General features: G+C 41.1%; 1 protein-coding gene across 1 annotated transcript in view; it reads left to right on the top strand.

The window, feature by feature from the left end:
* The window catches only part of LOC140195287 (histone deacetylase 9-like), a 700,837-nt gene that overhangs the window by 187,877 nt on the left and 489,278 nt on the right, over positions 1–23,682 (top strand). Inside the window, exon 3 of the mRNA XM_072253371.1 lies at positions 20,916–21,059. Coding sequence (XP_072109472.1) covers positions 20,916–21,059 — 144 coding nt within the window. The remainder of the gene's footprint in view (positions 1–20,915; positions 21,060–23,682) is intronic.

Here is a 23,682-nt window from a genome sequence, read left to right as displayed (position 1 = left end):
GTGGCAAAGATAGGAAAACAGATTATTATCTGAATGGTGGCCGATTAGGAAAAGGGGAGGTGCAACGAGACCTAGGTGTCATTATACACCAGTCATTGAAAGTGGGCATGCAGGTACAGCAGGTGGTGAAAAAGGCGAATGGTATGCTGGCATTTATAGCGAGAAGATTCGAGTACAGGAGCAGGGAGGTACTACTGCAGTTGTACAAGGCCTTGGTGAGACCACACCTGGAGTATTGTGTGCAGTTTTGGTCCCCTAATCTGAGGAAAGACATCCTTGCCATAGAGGGAGTACAAAGAAGGTTGACCAGATTGATTCCTGGGATGGCAGGACTTTCATATGAAGAAAGACTGGATGAACTGGGCTTGTACTCGTTGGAATTTAGAAGATTGAGGGGGGATCTGATTGAAACGTATAAAATCCTAAAGGGATTGGACAGGCTAGATGCAGGAAGATTGTTCCCGATGTTGGGGAAGTCCAGACCAAGGGGTCACAGTTTGAGGATAAAGGGGAAGCCTTTTAGGACCGAGATTAGGAAAAACTTCTTCACACAGAGAGTGGTGAATCTGTGGAATTCTCTGCCACAGGAAACAGTTGAGGCCAGTTCATTGGCTATATTTAAGAGGGAGTTAGATATGGCCCTTGTGGCTATGGGGGTCAGGGGGTATGGAGGGAAGGCTGGGGCGGGGTTCTGAGTTGGATGATCAGCCATAATCATAACTGGCGGTGCAGGCTCGAAGGGCCGAATGGCCTACTCCTGCACCTATTTTCTATGTTTCTATGTTTCTAAGTCCAAGCGCGTGATTACTGAGAAGACAAGTAGACACCCGGTAGGATAGCTACAAGAACTGGACCACTGATGTACACAGTGGATGTTGGTGTTAATACATGGAGATGTCATGTGGACCAGATACTGGATGCTCAACCAAAGAATGCACCTGAGTCGATTGTACCCAACAAGACGGACACATTACAGTTACCGGACTTAACTCTCAGTGATGATCATGTCACTGATAGCAAAATGATACCGGCAAATGAGAATGTTTTCTTTGACAAGACACCTGCCATGCCTGATGCCACTTCTCAGGTCCAGACGCGCTATCCTAAAAGAAACAGTGTCACCAAAAAAAACTGAATCTTCAGTATAGTGAAGTTAGTTATGGACCGTTATTGTGAAAGCATGTTTATTTGAATACGGTTTGTGAAAGGGAAATTGAATGTTCTGTACATATACAGCTTTATGTTACATTAATCTAAAGGGGGAGGAAGTGTAAAGTATGGATCTTTTTCTTTTAAAGCAATGACTTCTCTTAGCACTATGTACAGATAACTTGATCTGTTGTCTACGCATGCATATTGAACTGCACACTCTCTCTCTCTCTCTCTCTCTCTCTCTCTCTCTCTTTCTCTCGCTGCAATGTGAATACAGCAGTTAAAGCCATCTCCCGCGTGCATGCTTTAATTAATTGATATGTATATGTAGTTACACAGATGCAACAATGGGTGTTATTATGTAAGGTGACTTCATATATCTAAAGATGTCAGGAATCTGCAAGTGCCAAGATTAAGAAGTTGCATCAATCAGAGTGGGAACTTACTTTTTTACTCCTGTGTATTAGAATTTCCAAACCAGGCCATGTTGCAACCAGTCAAAATACTTTCCACTGAAAGTTTGCCAGAATTTTCACTGACATGCTGAATCTCCTTATACTTATTAGAGAGGAAAGGCATGAATTCTTCCTGGGTAGAATGGATCCTGTGACTCAGATAAAGGGACTGTGTTTTGACAAATGAAAATCACCTTATTCTGAGATCCACTTATGCTGTGGGGGATGTAGGAGCCCCAGCTGAGCAGACTACCGGCCAAATGGACTGAGAGGCACTACGGGGATCTGTAATTAGCAAATGCTGATCAACCAAAAGTTACAGACTCTAACCTAAATGAGATATCTATAGAAAATAGTGGTTCAAATGCTACTTTGCAACAACTCAGTCAATGATTAGAGTGCATTGAATTCAAGCATTTCTATCCATGTAGACTGGTGTAGTGACCCAACTGTAGGTAGTGACATACTGATCCAAATGAAAAAGTGATCCTAAGGAAAATGAAGAGAAACCATGTGGCTTAAAGACTTCTTCACCACCTTATCCACTTTCATGGAATGATGGACTTAAACCCCAGGACCCCCCTTTACATCAATATTTCTTACGGCCTTACCATTTGACTTCCAAAAATACATCACCGTGCGCTTGTTCGGACTAAATTCCATCTGTCTAGAGACTGAGTGAATTCACAAAATTGTTTGAATTTACAACAGTATATTGATGTAAGCAATACATCTATTGTGTAATTTCACGTGTAAGCACTTTTATTAAGTCCTGTTTTTAATAGATAAGTAGCAGAGTGTACATAGAGAAAATACTTATGAATTGATTAGACTCTTGATATGCTGTTCTGCCCAGTTTAGCTCAAAGTTACTGACTTCAACAGAAGGTTCTCTGCTTGCTGCGCTATCTAATTTTATTTGCATGGATAATCAGAACCAGCCAGAACACAGACATTAAAAAATGGCATTTTGAATGAATGAATGAATGAAATTTATTTCGGTCAGTACAAACATAACAAAAAGCATCATTTTCAATGATGATTTCATAAGACAAAATTACAACACCAAAAAAAAGATTTAAACAGTGACTTTGATTACCTCTTGTGCATTTACTTATGAGGGGTAGGTTCATGGCTTTGACTGTTTTACCTCTATTTTCCTGCTGTCCCAAATGTGAACATCAGGATAGTCTCTAGCCACCACCCCCCCCCCCACTGCCACTAAAAATAGGTCATCCCTTGACACCCTCCATCATCCACCTATAATCATGTGATCATAAGAAGTCATAAAATTGTCATAACAGAGAAGATGGCTATTCAGCCCATAGAATCAATCTTGGCTTTCTACAAGAGCAGCTCATTAGTTCTCTTTATTCTGTACATATTTTCTACATTAAGCATCATCTGTCATGTTCCTGTCCATTTCACCAGCTAGTCTACATCCTGCTATAACTTATTGCTAGCCTCCTCGTAATCTGAAACAACGCTAAATTTTATGACATCTGCAATATTTGAAATTCTGTGGATTGGACCCACATGTCAATGTCATTAATGTTGGTCATGAAAAACAAAGGTTCATCATTAGTTCTTAGAGAAGGTCACGTTCCTCCAAATCAGACAAGCATTCACCATAACCCTCTCTTGGTCAGCCATCTTCATATCCTTCCCCTTTTACGCCATGTGCTTTTACTGAGCTGACATGCATGTTATGAAACATATTACTTAAAGTCTTCAGGAAGTAATCTGTATATTCTTACTCTTGTTTACTACCCACACTTGTATATTACCTCCAAATCCATGTGATCCATATTTATTCAACAACTTCCTGTATGAGACCTTACCAAAAGTCTCCTGAGAATCTAAATATTCCACATCCATTTGGCTTCTTCGCCCAACCCCCGTCTATTGGATTATCCTCAAGGAACTTCAAATCTTTTGAACCTGCTCACTCATTATTTTTTGTGTCTTGTTAATGCATCTGATGGATTCCAGCATTTTCCAGGTACCGATGTCAGTCTTAAAGGTTGGTAGTTTCCTGTTTCCTCTCACTTTCCTTTTTAAATAATGCAGTTCATTTATTACTTTCCAATCGGCAAGAAAAAATCTGGAATCTTGGAAGCTGCCCACAATTTCTATAGGCAAAATTGTTAATATTCTGAAAGGTAGATCATTATGTTCTTGGAATTTATCAGTTTTCTGTCTCATTCATTTATCCAGTAATATTTCTTTACTAATACTGATTCCATTCCTTTTACTTCTTTGGTTGCATTGGACTCTTAGTTAGGGGAGTCTTTTTATGCGTCATGCAAAAAGTTTATTTAATACCTCTGCTCCTTTTATATTCTTTATTATAACCAAGAGCTTCACTGCAGTGTCAGAGGACTATGTGGGCAGCTTTCTTCTACAATGTGCTAAAAGTAATTTGAAAGTAACTATTCAAGCATTTGCTGTGACAAAGTTACTGTTCTCGTTCAGTCGTGGAGTGGGCTTTGAACTGACTTTTCCACAAATGAAATTGAGCCTTTATTGTGGAGAAGAAAAAACATTGAATAGTATAATTATGGTGATTATATGATTACATCAATATAATGAGTATTTTGATGCACAAACTATTTTGGACCAAACAAGCTTGTTAATAATGGATCATGAATATTAGATATTCTGCAGGATGAATTCAATTTATTTCTGGTTTGTTTAGTGCATTGAAAGTTTATTTTAAAGATAGGAAATTCAGTAAAGTATTTTCTCCTTTTTATGATAGATCCAAACTGTATTTAAATGGGCATTATAACAACAATTATTTTTGATTGCGTAGTGCTTCCTCATTTGCCTTTTCTTCTCTAACATTGAACATGAAAGTGCAAGATGCGTATTATTTCCTTTGGTACTATATTGATGCCGGAAATTAGGAAAAGTAGTGAGATACAGAAATTGAGTTATAATGGCAGCAGTGAGAAATTCCAATAATTTCTTCCCATTATCAACTAACATGTATGTAACAGATAATAGACTGGAATCATAAGACAATAATTTATTAATCTGCTGATGTTATGAAAAAGTTTGAAAAGTTTATGAGTTCTGAAACTACCAGTTAGCCAATAACAATAAGGAGTTCTTGCCCCCCAATGTCTCACTCTCTCACTGTGAATTTATCTTTTCAAGGAATATTCAACAGATGTTAAGCTCCTAACTAATTGAAAATACATATCATCTGTTTCAAAACTGTATTAACTACATACTAATTTGACTTTTAAATTATGTTAGTATATAATCAAGTGGTGCTACACGTGGCAAAATGCAATGCAAATTTTCAGTTTTAAGGTCCATTTAGAAGCACTTTAATAATAGAGCATAATGTCAATATAATTAAATAGTTTCATACATCTTGAAAAATTACTGTGCATACTTTTAGCTCGGTGATATCGACTTAATGTTGCTCAACCTTGTCAGCAAATTAAGCAGCAAAGTCACAAATTGTTTCTGAATGATAGGCATGTTCAGGGCATTCTCAGATATTTGACTTTAATTTGTTTTCATTTTATGCAGGAGTTCAGTTAAATAATGTTTAAAGCTAAAAGGGAATGTCTTGTTGTGTAGTGTGAATATAAAGCTCACTATCTGAGCTAAAAATAGATGACATGATAATGTTTTTCTGTTGGTGCTGCACTAGTTGTCAGCAAACTGGTCAAAATTAAGTTTCTGAGCATTTTTCATTTTCATTCTGATTGCTTGAATTGCAGTAGTAATTGCAGTAGTTTTGCTACTAAGTATTGGGGCTTCTGTGTTCTGCATTGCTATGCGAATGACAATTTTGTTACTGAGCCAATCAGAGTTATTGCTTTTGTTAGGGTAGCCATTGGAGGAATCTCAGAGTATCTATTCTTTGATACATATTGCAGCCTCTAGGTCTAAATAAATCGAATTTGGGTGCTATTTGTCCTAATCACATTTGCTGCATGCAAAATATGCTGAATGACAATTCAAAATTTTAATATAGTTTGTAACATACTCTGCTGTCCAAAAGAGGTTACTCATTTAATAATTATAACTTGTCACACACTTTTGGTTCTTGGTGAGTCATGTTATAAGGTGTCTTTAAGCTGTTGCTAAGACTGTGATGTGGCTGCATTTCACCTTGGTTATAGCCTTTGACCTCTGACCTCAATGTTTGATGCTTACCATTGCTGCTTTGCCATGGGATGGTATAAAGTAATATAATTAGGGGAAATGTACTTAATTCACAACTACCAACATTGACAAAAAATGCTGGTGAACGCAACAGGCCAGGAAGCATCTATAGGAAAAGGTACACTTGACGTTTCGGGCTGAGACCCTTCGTCAGGTCTAACTGAAAGAAGAGATAGTAAGAGATTTGAAAGTGGAAGGGGGAGGGGGAGATTGGAAATGATAGGAGAAGACAAGAGGGAAGGGATGGAGCTAAGAGCTGGAAAGTTGACTCCAGCAACGACCATGGACACCTTCAAGGTGATTGTGCAACCACCAACTGCGACTCCAGCCTTGAGCTCCAGGCCGGGTCTTCACTTGGTGCTATTGTGACTCCCGTCTCCCCTTGCCCCACCACCACTCTGCAACCCTGTCTCCCTCACATTCCATCATCTGCTCCTGGGCCCTCAGAGGCTTCATCTTCCCCTCACCCCAACCCTCTCCTCGCTACTGACACTAACAGCCTCCCTTCCCCTCCCCCCTCTGATCCCAGCTCTCATCCGCGCCGGGTCTTTACTATCCCCTCTGACCTTCCAGTCTCTGAGGCAGAGCACTCTGTCCTCAGTAAGGGCCTCACCTTTGTCCCCCTTTGCCCACACCTCAGCGAGTTCTGCATACGCCATGACGCTGAACTCTTCTTCCACTGGCTTCATCTTCGAGTCTACTTTTTCGGCAGGGACTCTCCCACCCCCACCAATGAGCCCTTCTCCCATCTTCAACCCTCCTCCTCCTCATGGACACCCCACTCTGGTCTTCAGCCTGCTCTGGCTCTCTTTATTGCTAACTGCCGACGGGACATCAACAGTCTCGACTTCACTGCACCTTGTTCCCATTCCAACCTCACTCCTTCTGAACGCTCTACTCTCCACTCCTTCCGCACTAATCCTAACCTTACTATAAAACCCGCCGATAAGGGGGTTGCTGTTGTAGTCTGGCATACTGACCTCTACCTTGCCGAGGCACAGCGACAACTCACGGATATCTCCTCTTATTTACCCCTCGATCATGACCCCACTGAAGAGCACCAGGCCATTGTCTCCCACACCATCACTGACTTTATCCGCTCAGGGGATCTCCCATCCACTGCTACCAATCTTATAGCTCCCACACCCCGCACTTCCCGTTTCTACCTCCTACCCAAGATTCATAAACTTGCCTGTCCAGGTAGACCCAATGTCTCAGCTTGCTCCTGCCCCACCGAACTCATTTCTGCATACCTCGACACTGTTTTATTCCCCCTTGTTCAATCCTTCCTGCCTATGCTCGTGACACTTCTCACGCTCTGGATTTTTTCAATGATTTTAAGTTCCTTGGCCCCCACCGCCTTATTTTCTCCATGGATGTCCAGTACCTATATACTTCCATCCCCCACCAGGGAGGTCTCAAAGCTCTCTGCTTCTTTTTGGATTCCAGACCTAACCAGTTCCCCTCTACCACCACACTCCTCCGTCTAGCGGAATTAATCCTTAATAATTTCTTTTTGGCTCCACCAACTTCCTCTGAACTAAAGGTGTAGCCATGGGCACCGTATGGGTCCCAGCTATGCCCGCCTTTTTCTTGGCTTTGTGGAACAATCAATGTTCCAAGCCTATACTGGTATTTGTCCCCCACTTTTCCTTCGCTAAATCGATGTCTGTATTGGCGCTGCTTCTTGCATGCATGCTGAGCTTGTTGACTTCATTAACTTTGCTTCCAACTTTCACTCTGCCCTCAAGTTTACCTGGTCCATTTCCGACACCTCCCTCCCCTTTCTTGATCTTTCTGTCTCTATCTCTGGAGACAGCTTATCTACTGATGTCTACTATAAGCCTACTGACTCTCACAGCTGCCTGAACTATTCCTCTCCTCACCCTGTCTCTTGCAAAAATGCCATCCCCTTCTTGCAATTCCTCCGTCTCCGCCGCATCTGCTCTCAGGATGAGGCTTTTCATTCAGGACGAAGGAGGTGTCCTCCTTTTTTTAAAGAAAGGGGCTTCCCTTCCTCCACCATCAATTCTGCTCTCAAACGCAGCTCCCCCATTTCACGCACATCTGCTCTCACTCTATTCTCCCGCCACCCCACTAGGAATAGGGTTCCCTTTGTCCTCACCTACCACCCCACCAACTTCCACGTCCAACATATTATTCTCTGTAACTTCCGCCACCTCCAATGGGATCCCACCACTAAGCACATCTTTCCCTCCCCCCCTTTTTGCATTCCGCAGGGATTGCTCCCTACACGACTCCCTTGTCCATTCGTCCCTCCCATCCCTTCCCACCGATCTCCCTCCGGCATTTATCCTTGTAAACGGAACAAGTGCTACACATGCCCTTACACTTCCTCCCTCACCACTATTCAGAGCCCCAGACAGTCCTTCCAGGTGAGGCGACACTTCACCTGTGAGTCGGCTGGGGTGACATACTGCATCCGGTACTCTAGATGCGGCCTTTTATATATTGGTGAGACCTGTCGCAGACTGGGAGATCGTTTCGCTGAACACCTACGCTCTGTCCACCAGAGAAAGCAGGATTTCCCAGTAGCCACACATTTTAATTCCACGTCCCATTCCTATTTTGATATGTCTATCCACGGCCTCCTCTACTGACAAGATGAAGCCACACTGAGGTAGGAACAACACCTTATATTCCGTCTGGGTAGCCTCCAACCTGATGGGATGAATACTGACTTCTCTAACTTCCATTAATGCCCCACCTCCCCTTCGTACCTCATCAATTATTTATTTATTATTATTATTAATTTTGTTTCTCTCTCCTTTTTCTCCCTCTGTCCATCTCACTATACTCTGGGCTTACCCCCCTCCCCCTTTCTTTCTCCCTAGGCCTCCCGTCCCATGATCCTCTCCCTTCTCCAGCCTTGTATCCCTTTTGCCAATCAACTTTCCAGCTCCTAGCTCCATCCCTTCCCCTCCTGTCTTCTCCTATCATTTCGGATTTCCCCCTCCTCCTCCTGTCTTTTCCTATCATTTTGGATCTCCCCCTCCCCCTCCCACTTTCAAATCTCTTACTATCTCTTCTTTCAGTTAGTCCTGACGAAGGGTCTTGGCCTGAAACGTTGACCGTACCTCTTCCTAGAGATGCTGCCTGGCCTGCTGTGTTCACGAGCATTTTTTGTGTGTGTTGCTTGAAATTCCAGCATCTGCAGATTTCCTCGTGTTTACTACCAACATTGAGCTGGGGTTTCACTTTAAGAGCATGCTCTGATGTAATGACATTGCTATGTAAAGATTTTCAGTGTGCTTTTGTGTTTAGGTTTTGGAAGTTCAATAAAATGTGTTACAGGTTTCATTAAACATACTATTTGTTTTATTTGTGAAACCCTACAATGGTACAGCATCTTTCACAGCTTACATAAGCAACTTCAGCTCAGTTCTTTGATGTGTGTTATTGCCTTGCATATGTAGAGTTCCCGATGCAAGATTGCATCTAATGCACTGTACAAATTACAGATCGCAAGGCTATGTGCTAATATTCCCATCCACAAATCAATATCCACTGTAGCAATGGGAGAAATCAAAAGTAAACAATTTCTATTGCATTAAACTTCTCCAAATGCACTGTTGTTGGAACCATTTTCATTGTAGTGTAGTACAAATACAGCAAGTTGCCAGTTCATCCTTACAGAGAGAGTCACAATAAACCATTTCTGTTGGGTTGCAGTTAAATGTACAGACTTGAAACATAGTCTGTCATAGAATTACATATTAAGGTCACAGGCACTGGCACGAGTTTGATTGATTTTTGGATTGCTGGATAGCTGGAATGCTCATATTGGCATCTTTTGGACATACAGTATGTGAATTTAGAAGACACTCTGTACCTAGACTTATCACTGAGTCCGTGCCATTCCATTATCACCAGATACTTTTATATGCAGTCCCTTGGTGTTCATTTCAATGTTGTCCCCATGTTTCATTAACATTTTCTACATCAGGAATTCCCAATCTTTTTCACACCATGGACCCCTACTATTAACTGAGGAGTCTGTCGACCCCAGGCTGAGAACCTCTGCTGTAAATTATATGATTATCAGAGACATTTGGAAATGGGGAAATCACTTTTGGATTATGAGCTGGGAGGCCTCTGGATCACTGGGAATTACAGAGTTGCAAAACATTGGTACAATCCTGAGGCTAGTGCAGGGCTTAACTCAAGGCATGGGTGGGTTTCGTATCAATTGTAGATGCTGGAAATCTGAAATAAAATCACAAATTTCTGGAAACGCTCATCAGGTCAGGCAGCATCTGTAGGATGAGAAACAGGTAATGTTTTCAGCTCCAAAGCCCTTTCTACTGATGCTGTGTGACTTGCTGACTGTTAACTGCATTTTATATTTTTATTCCAGCAATGTTGGGGTTGACTTTTCTACCATATCAATAACGATGATTGTGCATCTTCTGTTGACAGTAAAATATTATATTGTTGAATAAAATTTTCTTGTGTTGAGCTTGAAGGTGCTTGCTAATATACTGGGTCAAATATACAAGGAAACTACTATGTTACAGGAGAATGCTGAGACCATGACTTACTCTCAGGAATTAACAGGTATTAATGGTCAATTACACATTTGCATCTTCTTTTCTCATTAACTTCAATTTTGTGTGAATAGGATCATAAAAGGCAAATTGTAATTTCACAGCTACTTTCAGACACAGGAATGTCCTGTGTTACTTATCTTCACTGAATTATCTTAAAGTGTGGTTACTTTTGTGAAATATATTATAAGATGATGACGTGGTGATATCTGGTGACATTATTTAAAATTCATTTTTGTCTTGTATTCTAAAAGTACACTTCTTTGTTCTTGATGCCATAATGAAGGAAAATACCACCTCAGCATCCACCTCAGAACTTTGTATGTTTCAAAAGATCATCTCTTTTTCTTCTTAACTTAAGTAAATGTTGACCTAACCTTCTGCATTGATCTGCATAAGACAATCTTTATCTTCGATCTAATGAAACATAATTCAATGCAACTATATCCTTCCTTAAATAAGATTTTAAAAATGTTTGCAATGCTCCAGGTATGGTCTGACCAGTATTTTGTACAGTTGTTGCAACTGTTCATATCTTTGTCCTCAATCCTGTCCCCTGCAATCAAGGGCAATATCCATTTAATTTCCCAATTACTTACTTTGCCTTTGTGTTAATCTTTTGCATTTCATATTTCATACATTCACCAGTACTCTCTCTCCATTTAACCAATAAACTACGGTGCCATTGTTCCCACCAATATCAATAACTTAATAATTTCTTACATTTCCCCACATTATTTTCTACGTGCCCAATGGTTATTCACTCACTTAGCCTGCCTCTTTCCCTTTGCTTTCATTTTGTCTTTTCACAGTTTGGTTTCCTACCTATCTTTGCATCAATAGAAAATGTAGCCAAGATGCACGTAATTTTTTTATCTGACTCATCAAGTTGTATTATAAGTGGTTAAGGCCTCATCAATGATCCATAAGACAGAAGATACAGGAGCAGAATTAGAGTATTTAGCCCATCGAGTCTGCTTCACCATTTCATCATGGCTGTTCCATCATCCTCTCAGCCCAATCTCCTGCCTTCTCCCTCTATCCCTTCATGCCTTGACTAATCAAGAATCTATTAAATACACCCAATGAGTTGGCCTCCACAGATGCCAGTGGCAATAAATTCCTCAGATTTACCACGCTCTGGCTAAAGAAGTTACTTCTCACCTCCCTTCTAAATGGATGCCCCTCTATTCTGAATGTGCCCTCTGATCTTAGACTCAGCCATCATAGGAAGTATCCTCTTCACATCAACTCTATAGAGGCCTTTCTGCATTCTTTCTTTCTTTTTAAATCTTTTTATTAATTTTCCAAAATTATAAACAGAATAACAATATTGATACAGAGAGATTGGAATAATCTTATTGTTGATAAACATGTACAAAAAAATTTTCAAATAATACAGGTGTAATAGACTTCCAAACTCTTAATATAGTTAATCATAGAGAAAAAAGAAATAAAAAAATACAAAGAAACCCCCCCAAAAAACAAAAAAAAACTAAATACTAAACTCCCAAAAGAAGCAAACGGAACAAACCAAGGCTGGACCAATATCTTAAATGGAATATGTTCAATAATGTTGTCAACTCCGCTCTTCTATTCATATATTTTAAGTTAATAAGAAGGATTTGGAAAGGTCAAATTACATCATATGAAAACGTTGAATAAATGGTTTCCAAGTCTCTTCAAATATAACCGAAGAATCAAAAATGTCATTTCTGATTTTTTTCTAAATTTAAACATGATATAGTTTGGGAAAACCATTGAAATGTGGTAGGAGGGTTGGTCGCCTTCCAGTTTAATAAAATGGATCTCTGGCCATTAAAGTAACAAATGCGATCATCCGACAGGCTGAAGAGGATAAAGAGACCTTTCAACATTCTATAGGGTTCAATGAGATCCCCCTTTATTCTTCTGAACTTCAGTGGGTACAAGCCCAGTAACATCAGGTGTTCCTCATATGATAAGCCTTTCAATCCCAGAATCATTTTTGTGAATCTCCTTTGAACTCCTCCAGTATTTTCACTTTCTTTCTTCAATAAGGGGCCTGAAACTTATCATAATACTCCAAGTAAGACCACACCAGTGCCTTATAAAGCCTCAGCATCCTCAGCAATCAGAAAATGGAGTCCATGAATGGCCCAGCAAAGTCAATATGTGCTCTTTGCGTGGTGAAGACGGCCACTCCCATGGGTGTAACAATGCCTGTTGGGGGTGCATTTTGAAATTCTTGGCATCTTGAACAGGTTTTGGCCAAGTTTTCAATCTTCTTATCTATTCCCAGCCATCACATGTAGCTCCGAGTGAGACTCTTTATCTCGACTGTACCCAGGTGTCCTTCATGCAGATTCTCTAACACTCTGGTGCGCAGATTAGAAGGAACCACAACACAAGATCCATACATTCCATTTGCCTTCTTAATAACCTTTTGTACCTGCAAGCCAACTTTTTGCGATTCATGCACAAGCACTCCTAAGTCCCTCTGCACAACAGCATGCTGCAATCTTTCACCACTTAAATAATAATCTGCTCTTCTATTATTCTTTCCAAAGTGGATGATCTCGCATTTACCAACTTTGTATTCCATCTGCCAGACCTTGGCCTACTCACTTAACCTATCTATATCCCTCTCCAGACTCTCCACATCATCTGTACAACTTGTTTTTCCACTCAGTTTAGTGTCATCAGCAAATTTTTCTTGGCTACACTCAGGTCCCCTCTTCCAAATCATCAATGTAAATGGTAAACAGCTGCGGGCCCAGCACCGACCCCTGCGGCACCCCACTCACCACTGACTGTCAACCGGAGAAACACCCATTTATACCAGCTCTCTGCCTCATCAATTCCAGTTCATTGCACAACTTCCAATCCAGAATAACTGATTCCCTGGTGAGCTGAACCATGAGCTACTCTAAAAAGCCATCTCAAAATTCCCGCTCTTGGGATCCAGTACCAACCTGACTTTCCCGATCCACCTGCATATTGATATCCCACACGATTATTGTAACATTGTCCTTCTGACATGAATTTCCACCACCCGTTGTAATTTGTAGATCACCTCTTTACTACTGTTTGGAGGTCTATATATAAATCCCATAAGAATATTTTTACCCTTGACGTTTCTTAGGTCTACCCACAATGATTCTACACCTTCTGATCCTGTGTTATCTCTTTCTAATGATTTGATTTCACTTTTTACCAACAGAGCTACTCTACCCTCTCTGCCTCCCTGCCTGTCCTTTTGATCCAACGTATATACTTGGATGTTAATCTACCAGCTATAATCTTCTTTCAGTCATGATTTAGTGATGCTCACTCCAGTTCCCACCCCTTTGCCAAATTCGTTTAAACCCTCCCAAACCGGTCTGGAAAACTTACCTGTAAGGATATTGTGTCCCCTCTAGTTCAGGTGTATCACATACCTTTTGTACAGGCCATATCTTCCCGGAAAGGATCCCAATGATCCAGAAACATGAGCCTCTGCCCCCTGCAGCAGTGCCTCAGCCACACATTCATCTACAGTATCATCCTATTCTTACCCTCAGTCTTGCTTTTTACAGGCAGCAATCCCTTAACGTCTCCTCACCTTTCCTGTCTGTGTCATTGGTGCCAACGTTCACCAAGAGTTTCAGCTGCTCACCCTCTCACTTCAGAATGCCATGAACCCAATCTAAAGCATCTCTGACCCTGGCAACTGGGAATAGCCACAGGGGTACTCTGCACTGGCTGCCTTCTCCTGACAGTCACCCAGTTACCTGCTTCCTGTAACCCAAGGGTGACTACCTCCCTGCAGCTCCTATCTATCACTTCAACCATCTCCCATATGAGCCAAAGGTCATGGAGCTGCAGCTCCAATCCCTTAATATGTTCTCTGAGGAGCTGCAGCTCTGTGAGCCTGGTGCATATGTGGTTATCCGGGAGGTTGGAGGTCTCCCAGAAATCCCACATATCACACACAGAACAGAACACAACCCCTGGTGCCATTCTCACTGCTGTAACTGTGCTGTAACAGTTGAGGAATCAAGAATAAAGAAGAAGAAACTTATTGAATATTTAGCTCCCCAAGCCTGGTGAGAGAAAGCCACTCGAACACTGTCTTACTCACACAATGGCCACTCCGCTTGCCCCTCCTTATTTTTGAGGCATCCTAAGGCATTGCACTGAGTACTGCTTTCCAAACTAATATTTTTTATTTGTTAATCTTCTCGTCATGCCACTATATCCTTTCAAACTGGGTTGGCTCTTAATCTGAGTGGTAGTTTGTTATGTAGCACCTTATAAAATGATTTTTACAATCCAAATCATCAACAAGTTCCACTTTGTCCACTCTACTAATCATTTCCAGTTTTACAGCTCGGCCTGCTCCCGCTGACACCTCCTAGCCTGCACATGCAGCTAACACCCCAGCCACCACCCAGCTAAAGGGATTGACCTGCTGCTCATTCCAGACTCATCACCTGCAGCCTATTTAATCCCACAGTCCTTGTTCACCCTTTGAAGCAGCGGGCGTCAACTAGCTACTCCTAACTTTCACGCTCCCTTGTTGCCTGTTGTGTTTAGTTTCGGCTCTCCATAATTTTGTGGATCTTCATAGCTTGCTATTTTGTGGTTTATTATTAAAGTTATCATGCACTGCTGAATCATCTCTGATGCTCTGCAACGAATTGCAAAAAAAAGATGGCAGCACAGGAGAACGTGTCTTAGTTTCATTTTAACTTTAAGTGAGGTGAGCATGTATGATGTGGTAGTGTGATGTATGCTATTCATGTACTATTACATATAATCTGTAATGAATTACTTAAGCAGTGTACTTAATGAAACAATATATTTACATTATTACTCAAATATCACTGAAATATTAAATATACAACAATCTTCCCTGCATAGCTATAAACTCCAACTCAATATAGAATGCTTCTCAATGATATAAACTATACTCTATAATACAAATACTATATAGGCATCCATAGCATAGTAAATTTTAAATTGTCCCATTCAGGCTTAAAGATTTAATCACTCTGGAGAACTTCTTATGCTTGTGGGATAACCTCTTTCCTGACAAGGAGGGGTCACTCTCTTTAGCTGGTGAGATTTGTGGCTGTGAAACAGTTTCAGGTCTGGAGCCTCTTCCATGGTGGTTGTATGAGTTGAATCTGGGACTGCAGGAAAGTGGTTCTGGCAGCTTTGGACACCTTTCTTCTGGATGGGCTTGCATCCTGAACATCGCCATTTCCTTTACCTTTTGGAAAACCACCTCACACTGCTCTATCCATTGCCATTTCTTCCAGTTCTGTAGTAATGTGCTCAAGCGGGTGGAGCATAGTGGCCAGGTTTGGCAGGAACCTGTTGTAATCGATAAATGCTGAAAAGGATAACTGTGACACATTGTTTGGCCTTGGAGCATCCACCACTGCTTGAATTTTCTCAGCACACTTCTGTAAATCTTGGGCATTAATGGTGTGACTACAGTTAGTGATGATCAGTTTAAAGAACTCATACTTGTTGCATTATGTTTTGAGCCCATAATCTTCTAATCTTTTTAACACTGCCTTGACATTTTGGAGACGTTCCTTGTTATCCTTACCGGTAACAATGGTGTAATCCAGGTAACACTGAGTATCTGGGCAGCATTGGTTTATAGCTTTCTGCCAGAGTGCAGGTACAGATACTACTCCAAAAAATAAGTTTATTATAGCCTTGGTGAATGCTTATGGGGAGAAACACTTTGTCTCCTCTTCAATCTCCATCTATTGGAAGGCCTCAGATAAGTCCAGTTTCCTAAGTGTTTCTCTCCATTTGCAATGATCTCCTCTAACCTGAGCAGAGGGTATGGATTTCAGTACTGGGTTGATAGTGGCCTTAAATCACCACAGATCCTGACAAACCCATTCTTCCTGGCTACTGGGACTACTGTGTTGCCCATGGGCTCCACTCAAGCTTGGAAAGAATTCCTTCAGTCTCCATGTGATCTAGCTCACTGGCTACTTTATCACAGATGGTATCAGGAACTAGCTGTGCTTTGTAAAACTTGGGTTTGACGCTTTCATTGAATACAATTTTATCCTAGATATGTTTGAGTTTTCCAATGGCATCCCTGAAAACAGTTGTGGCATCATTCAGTACCCTTCCTAATTCATTTTCAGTTCATGCTCTTGCAGGGGGTATGGCATGCGAATGGTGGAACTCCATCAAGTTGTAGTTGTCTCAGCCACTCACAATTCTGGCCCTTCTGATTTTACCACATACAAGCCCAATGTGTCTCGTTGTTTGTTGTATTTCACTGTTATGAATATCATTCCCACCGGAGTTATTTTTTACTCCAGTAAAAGTTTTTAGTTGGATATCTGAAGGATTCAGTTCAGTAACTTTGAAATGACATTCAAACTCATTTAGTGGAATAACTGAAACAGCTGAGCCATGGTCCAATTTTATTTTAATTACTTTGCTGTTTACTTCTGGTGTAAACCATATTGCCTGCTTCTTGTTAGTTTTCACATTATAAATCTCAAGTCCACTCAGTCCCGTGCTACTTTCATCATAATCAAGTTCATCTACAACATGCAGTTAAATGCTCTTTTTGAAACTTCAACTTGTCTCCTTATCTTTATCTCTTCCTTGTGCAGTCCATTTATTTCTGTCTGCCTGATGTGCTCTTTGTGTGTGTCCTGCTTTGTTGCATTTTCTGTCAGTTTCATCTTTAAACCTGTATTGGTCTGCTGTATATGAGCTCCTGCCACAATGATAACACAATTTGTTTATCCAAGCAGGCCTCCATCTAGACATTGCAATTTTGTGCATACTCACTTTCATTCTTGACTGCAACTCAATTGTATCTCTGTCTGCTGTTTCCATTGATACAGTAATTTTAACTGCTCTTTAAATGTAAGTTGTGTTTCAGTTAGGAGCCATTTTTGATTGCTTTCTTTGAAGATTCCGCAAGCTAAACAAATCTGGCAATGATATATTGAGCCTATTACTGAACTGACAATGCTCAGACAATCTCTTCAATTTAGCCACATATGCTGAAATGGACTCCCTTTCCTTTTGATTCCACTTATGACAGCTGAAATGTTCCGCAATCACTAGTGGTTTTAGGTTTAAGTGTTTGTGCATTGCTTTCATGATATCCTGATGAAGGGTATTGGCCTGAAATGTTGACTATATTCTTTTCCATAGATGCTGTCTGGCCTGCTGAGTTCCTCCAGCGGTTTTGTGTGTTGCTTGGATTTCCATTGTCTGTAGATTTTTGCTTGTTTATGACATCAGCAAAGCTCATTTCAGCTGGTTTGGTTGAAGCAGTCAAAGTCCTAAGGAAACTGTATGCTTTTCCACCTATCACACTCAGCAAAACTGGCACATGCTTCTCATTGGCCATTTTATTTGCTTCAATGTTATGTTTTGTAACTCCAAAACATAAAACTAATTGCAACAAAAAGACAGGAGCCCAGGAGAATGTGTCTTAGTTTTGATTTTACTTTAAGCGAGGTATGACGTGGCGGTGTGATGACATATACTATTCATGTACAATTACAGTAAACTATTTAAAAAGCAAAGGATGCATAATAGAACATAGAATAGTACAGCACAGTACAGGCCCTTCAGCCCACAATGTTGTGCCGACCCTCAAACCCTGCTTCCCATATAAGCCCCCACCTTAAATTCCTCCATATTCCTGTCTAGTAGTCTCTTAAACTTCACTAGTGTATCTGCCTCCACCACTGACTCAGTCAGTGCATTCCACGCACCAACCACTCTCTGAGTAAAAAACCTTCCTCTAATATCCCCCTTGAACTTCCCACCCCTTACCTTAAAGCCATGTCCTCTTGTATTGAGCAGTGGTGCCCTGGGGAAGAGGCGCTGGCTGTCCACTCTTATCTATTCCTCTTATTATATTGTACAACTCTATCACGTCTTCCCTCACCCTCCTTCTCTCCAAAGAGTAAAGCCCTAGCTCCCTTAATCTCTGATCATAATGCATACTTTCTAAACCAGACAGCATCCTGGTAAATCTCCTCTGTACCCTTTCCAATGCTTCCACATCCTTCCTATAGTGAGGCGGCCAGAACTGGACACAGTACTCCAAGTGTGGCCTAACCAGAGTTTTATAGAGCTGCATCATTACATCGTGACTCTTAAACTCTATCCCTCGACTTATGAAAGCTAACATCCCATAAGCTTTCTTAACTACCCTATCCACCTGTGAGGCAACTTTCAGGGATCTGTGGACATGTACCCCCAGATCCCTCTGCTCCTCCACACTACCAAATATACTGCCATTTACTTTGTACTCTGCCTTGGAGTTTGTCCTTCCAAAGTGTACAACCTCACACTTCTCCGGGTTGAACTCCATCTGCCACTTCTCAGCCCACTTCTGCATCCTATCAATGTCTCTCTGCAATCTTTGACAATCCTCTACACTACCTACAACACCACCAACCTTTGTGTCGTCTGCAAACTTGCCAACCCACCCTTCTACCCCAACATCCAGGTCGTTAATAAAAATCACGAAAAGTAGAGGTCCCAGAACAGATCCTTGTGGGACACCACTAGTCACAATCCTCCAATCTGAATGTACTCCCTCCACCACCACCCTCTGCCTTCTGCAGGCAAGCCAATTCTGAATCCACCTGGCCAAACTTCCCTGGATCCCATGCCTTCTGACTTTCTGAATAAGCCTACCGCGTGGAACCCTGTCAAACACCTTACTAAAATCCCTATAGATCACATCCACTGCACTACCCTCATCTATATGCCTGGTCACCTCCTCAAAGAACTCTATCAGGCTTGTTAGTCATGATCTGCCCTTCATAAAGCCATGCTGACTGTCCCTGATCAGACCATGATTCTTTAAATGCCCAGATCCTATCTCTAAGAATCTTTTCCAACAGCTTTCCCACTACAGACGTAAGGCTCACTGGTCTATAATTACCCGGACTATTCCTACTACATTTTTTGAACAAGGGGACAACATTCGCCTCCCTCCAATCCTCCGGTACCATTCCCGTGGACAACAAGGACATAAAGATCTTAGCCAGAGGCTCAACAATCTCTTCCCTCGCCTCATGGAGCAGCCTGGAGAGTATTCCGTCAGGCCCTGGGGACTTACCTGTCCTAATGTATTTTAACAACTCCAACACCTCCTCTCCCTTAATATCAACATGCTCCAGAACATTGACCTCATTCATATTGTCCTCACCATCATCAAGTTCCCTCTCATTGGTGAATACTGAAGAGAAGTATTCATTGAGGACCTCGCTCACTTCCACAGCCTCCAGGCAGATCTTCCCACCTTTATCTCTAATCGGTCCTACCTTCACTCCTGTCATCCTTTTTTTCTTCACTTAATTGAAGAATGTCTTGGGGTTTTCCTTTACCCTACTCGCCAAGGCCTTCTCATGCCCCCATCTTGCTCTTCTCGGCTCCTTCTTAAGCTCCTTTCTTACTTCCCTATATTCCTCAATAGACCCATCTGATCCCTGCTTCCTAAACCTCATGTATGCTGCCTTCTTCCACTTGACTAGATTTTCCACCTCACTTGTCACCCATGGTTCCTTCACCCTACCATTCTTTATCTTCCTCACTGGGAGAAATTTATCCCTAACATCCTGCAAGACATTTCTAAATGTTGACCACATATCCATGGTCCATTTCCCTGCAAAAACATCATCCCAATTCACCCACACAAGTTCTAGCCTTATAGCCTCATAATTTGCCCTTCCCCAATTAAAAATTTTCCTGTCCTCTCTGATTCTGTCCTTTTCTATGATAATGCTAAAGGCCAGGGAGCGGTGGTCACTGCCTCCAAGATGCTCACCCACTGAGAGATCTGTGACCTGACCCAGTTCATTACCTAGTACTAGAGCTAGTATGACATTCCCCCAGTCGGCCTGTCCACATACTGTGACAGGAATCTGTCCTGGACACACTTAACAAACTCTGCCCCATCTAAACCCTTGGAACTAGTCAGGTGCCAATCAATATTAGGGAAGTTAAAGTCACCCATGATAACAACCCTGTTATTTTTGCACCTGTCCAAAATCTGCCTCCCAATCTGCTCCTCTGTATCTCTGCTGCTACCAGGGGACCTATAGAATACCCCCAATAGAGTAACTGCTCCCTTCCTGTTCCTGACTTCCACCCATGCTGACTCAAGCTATGTATTTACAATATTACTGAAATAGTGTAAATCTTACTCATATGTTACTGAAATATTGAATACATAACATTAAGCTTTTCCTTACAAAGTAGAATTATAAAGAAAAACAATTTGACCTGTGTGATATGAAGGTTGCTATTAATTAAATTCCTCATTAGGATCTGCTGTCACAATGATCAGTTTTACTTTTAAGGTTTCTGAATCAATTTTTGGTCTGGTAACGCACGTACTTTAAGTCATTTCCACAATATTCAATTGCAAATTAATATCAGCTGCTCCAAGAAGAAACTTCTTTTGTATATTTCCGTTAAAATTTGATGGTGAAACGTTTCAACTGTTTAAAACTTGGTGTGGAATTTCCAGTACTTTTGTTTAGTGGTTTTATTATTTTGCATTAAAGTCATTTTAGAGAGAAAACAAGCTGACTACAATGCAGAAGTACCTGTCAAGAAGCATTTTCCCCATGCAAGAAGGTTCATCAACCTTAGCAGAGGCTTTGATCCATTTGCAACTACACTGCCTTCATATCAACACTGGGGTCATGGTGAGTACTTACTCAGTGGTGAATAAGGAATTGCAAGATTGATTGTAGTTATAATAATTCTACAACATTTAACATGTAAGACTTAGTTAATAAGAAAATGAAGTTACTTGAGTGCATTTAAAGCTCAAAATGGTGACTTCTGTGTTACTGGACATTTTCAGACAATTATAGGCTTTGATCTATTAAGTTTGAGAAAATGCTTTATTAGTGAGCTTCTTGTCTGTTAAAAACAAAGTGACAGTATCATACTCCAACATTTTATCTGAAGGCTGGATATAAAGTGAAACATAGTGATGCATAGTTCCTGCTTCACATCATTGGACTGATTATTTTGGTTTTCATTTTCTGTAAAGGCCACAGGGCTCATAAAATAATATACTTTGTCCATCATTCAAATAACTGAGGATGCTGCTTGTACTTCTTTGTTTAATCTCCAAGGTTCTGTAAAGCCTCACTCCAAACATCTTTTTCTGAATGATTTACCTGTGGACAGTTTTGTTCTTCTCTTGTGAAAGGCACAAGTGTTTCTGGTTGCAAAGCATGATTGTGCATCATTTAATTTTTAAAATCTGTAGTAAAAAGCATCAGAGAAAATATCAGTCCTTCCAATAAATAGAAAGTAAATCAGACAGCATCCAATGACTGCAGAAACACAACAAGATCTGGAAATTAGGAATTTGCTGATCGGATCCTGTTTTTCTAGAAGCTTTAGTACAGGCATATCTCACGATGATACTCCACTGAAAAATCTGTGAGAATATTGTATTTATTCTCTAGAAGGCCATTAAACTCACCAGGTAAAGTTAAAGCTTGTTTAATCTGATGTATGAAGATTTTACTTTCTAACTGTCAATTAATCTGGCATTGAATGTTGTTCGATTTCTTCAGATTGAATTATTATTGTAGATTTTAAAATGTATTCCTGTTCGTTTAGTTCTGTTCAAAAGTTCAAAGTAAGTTTATTATCAAAGTACATATATGTCAGCATATACAACCCTGGGATACATTTTCTTGTGAGAATACTCAATAAATCCATAATAGAATAATAACAATAATAGAATCAATGAAAGACTACACAAACTTGGGTGTTCAACCAGCGTGCAAAAGACAACAAATTGTGCAAATACAAAAAGGAAGAAATACTAAAAATAAATAAATAAGCATTTGATAAATAAGTAATAAATATCAAGAACATGAGATGAAGAGCCTTGAAAGTGAGTCCATAGGTTGTGGGTACATTTCAATGATGAGGCGAGTGAAGTTGAGTGAAGTTATTTCCGCAGGTTCAAGAGCCTGCTGGTTGAGGGGTAATAGCTGTTCCTGAAACTGGTGGTTCCTGTACCTTCTTCCTGATGGCAGCAGTGAGAAGAGAGCATGACCTGGGTGGTGTGTGTCCCTGATGATGGATGCTGCTTTCCTGTGAAACCCTTTGTGTAGATATGCTCAATGTCAGGGAGGACTTTACCTGTGATGGACTGGACCATATCCATTACTTTTTGTCGGATTTTTTGTTCAAGAGTATCGGTGTTTCCATAGAAGGCTGTGATACAGCCAGTCTATATAATATCCACCACACATTCATAGAAGCTTGTTAAAGCTTCAGATGACATGCCAAATCTTTGCAAACTCCTAAGGAAGTAGGTGTGCTGCCGTGCTTTCTTCGTAATTGCACTTACGTGCTTCGCCCAGGACAGGACCTCTGAAATGATAACACCAAAGAATTTAAAGTTGATGACTCTCTCCAACTCTGATCCTCCAATGAAGGCTGGCTCATAGCCTCTGGTTTCCTCCTCCTGAAGTTAACAATCAGCTCCTTGGTCTTCCGCTAATGTGAACATTGACTTCTCAAACTTCCACTAATGTGAACATTGACTTCTCAAACTTCCGCTAATGCCCCACCTCCCCCTTGTACCCCATCCGTTATTATTTATATACACACATTCTTTCTCTCTCTCCTTTTTCTCCCTCTGTCCCTCTCACTATACCCCTTGCCCATCCTCTGGGCCTTTCCCCCCCTCCCCTTTTTCTCTCTCCCTCGGCCTCCTGTCCGATGATCCTCTCATGTCCCTTTTGCCAATCAACTGTCCAGCTCTTGGCTCCATCCCTCCCCCTCCTGTCTTCTCCTATCATTTTGGATCTCTCCCTCCCCCTCCCACTTTCAAATCTCTTACTAGCCCTTCTTTCAGTTAGTCCTGACGAAGGGTCTCGGTCTGAAACGTCGACTGTACCTCTTCCTAGAGATGCTGCCTGGCCTGCTGCGTTCACCAGCAACTTTGGTGTGTGTTGCTTGAATTTCCAGCATCTGCAGATTACCTAGTGTTTGCGCTCCTTGGTCTTGCTGACACTGAGTATGAGACTGTTGTTGTGACACCACTCAGACAGATTTTCAATCAAGCGTGGATTGGGACGGGTTGATCTCTGGCAAAGATGTGATTGGTAGATGGGAAGCCTTCAAAGGGGAAATTTTGAGAGTGCAGAGTTTGTATGTTCCTGTCAGGATTAAAGGCAAATTGAATAGGAATAAGGAACCTTGGTTCTCAAGGGATATTGCAACTCTGATAAAGAAGAAGAGGGAGTTGTATGAAATGTATAGGAAACAGGGGGTAAATCAGGTGCTTGAGGA

Source organism: Mobula birostris, chromosome 3 (assembly GCF_030028105.1).
Source record: "Mobula birostris isolate sMobBir1 chromosome 3, sMobBir1.hap1, whole genome shotgun sequence".
In the NCBI taxonomy this organism is placed as follows: domain Eukaryota; kingdom Metazoa; phylum Chordata; class Chondrichthyes; order Myliobatiformes; family Myliobatidae; genus Mobula; species Mobula birostris.
This window is presented reverse-complemented; position numbering and strand designations above follow the sequence as displayed.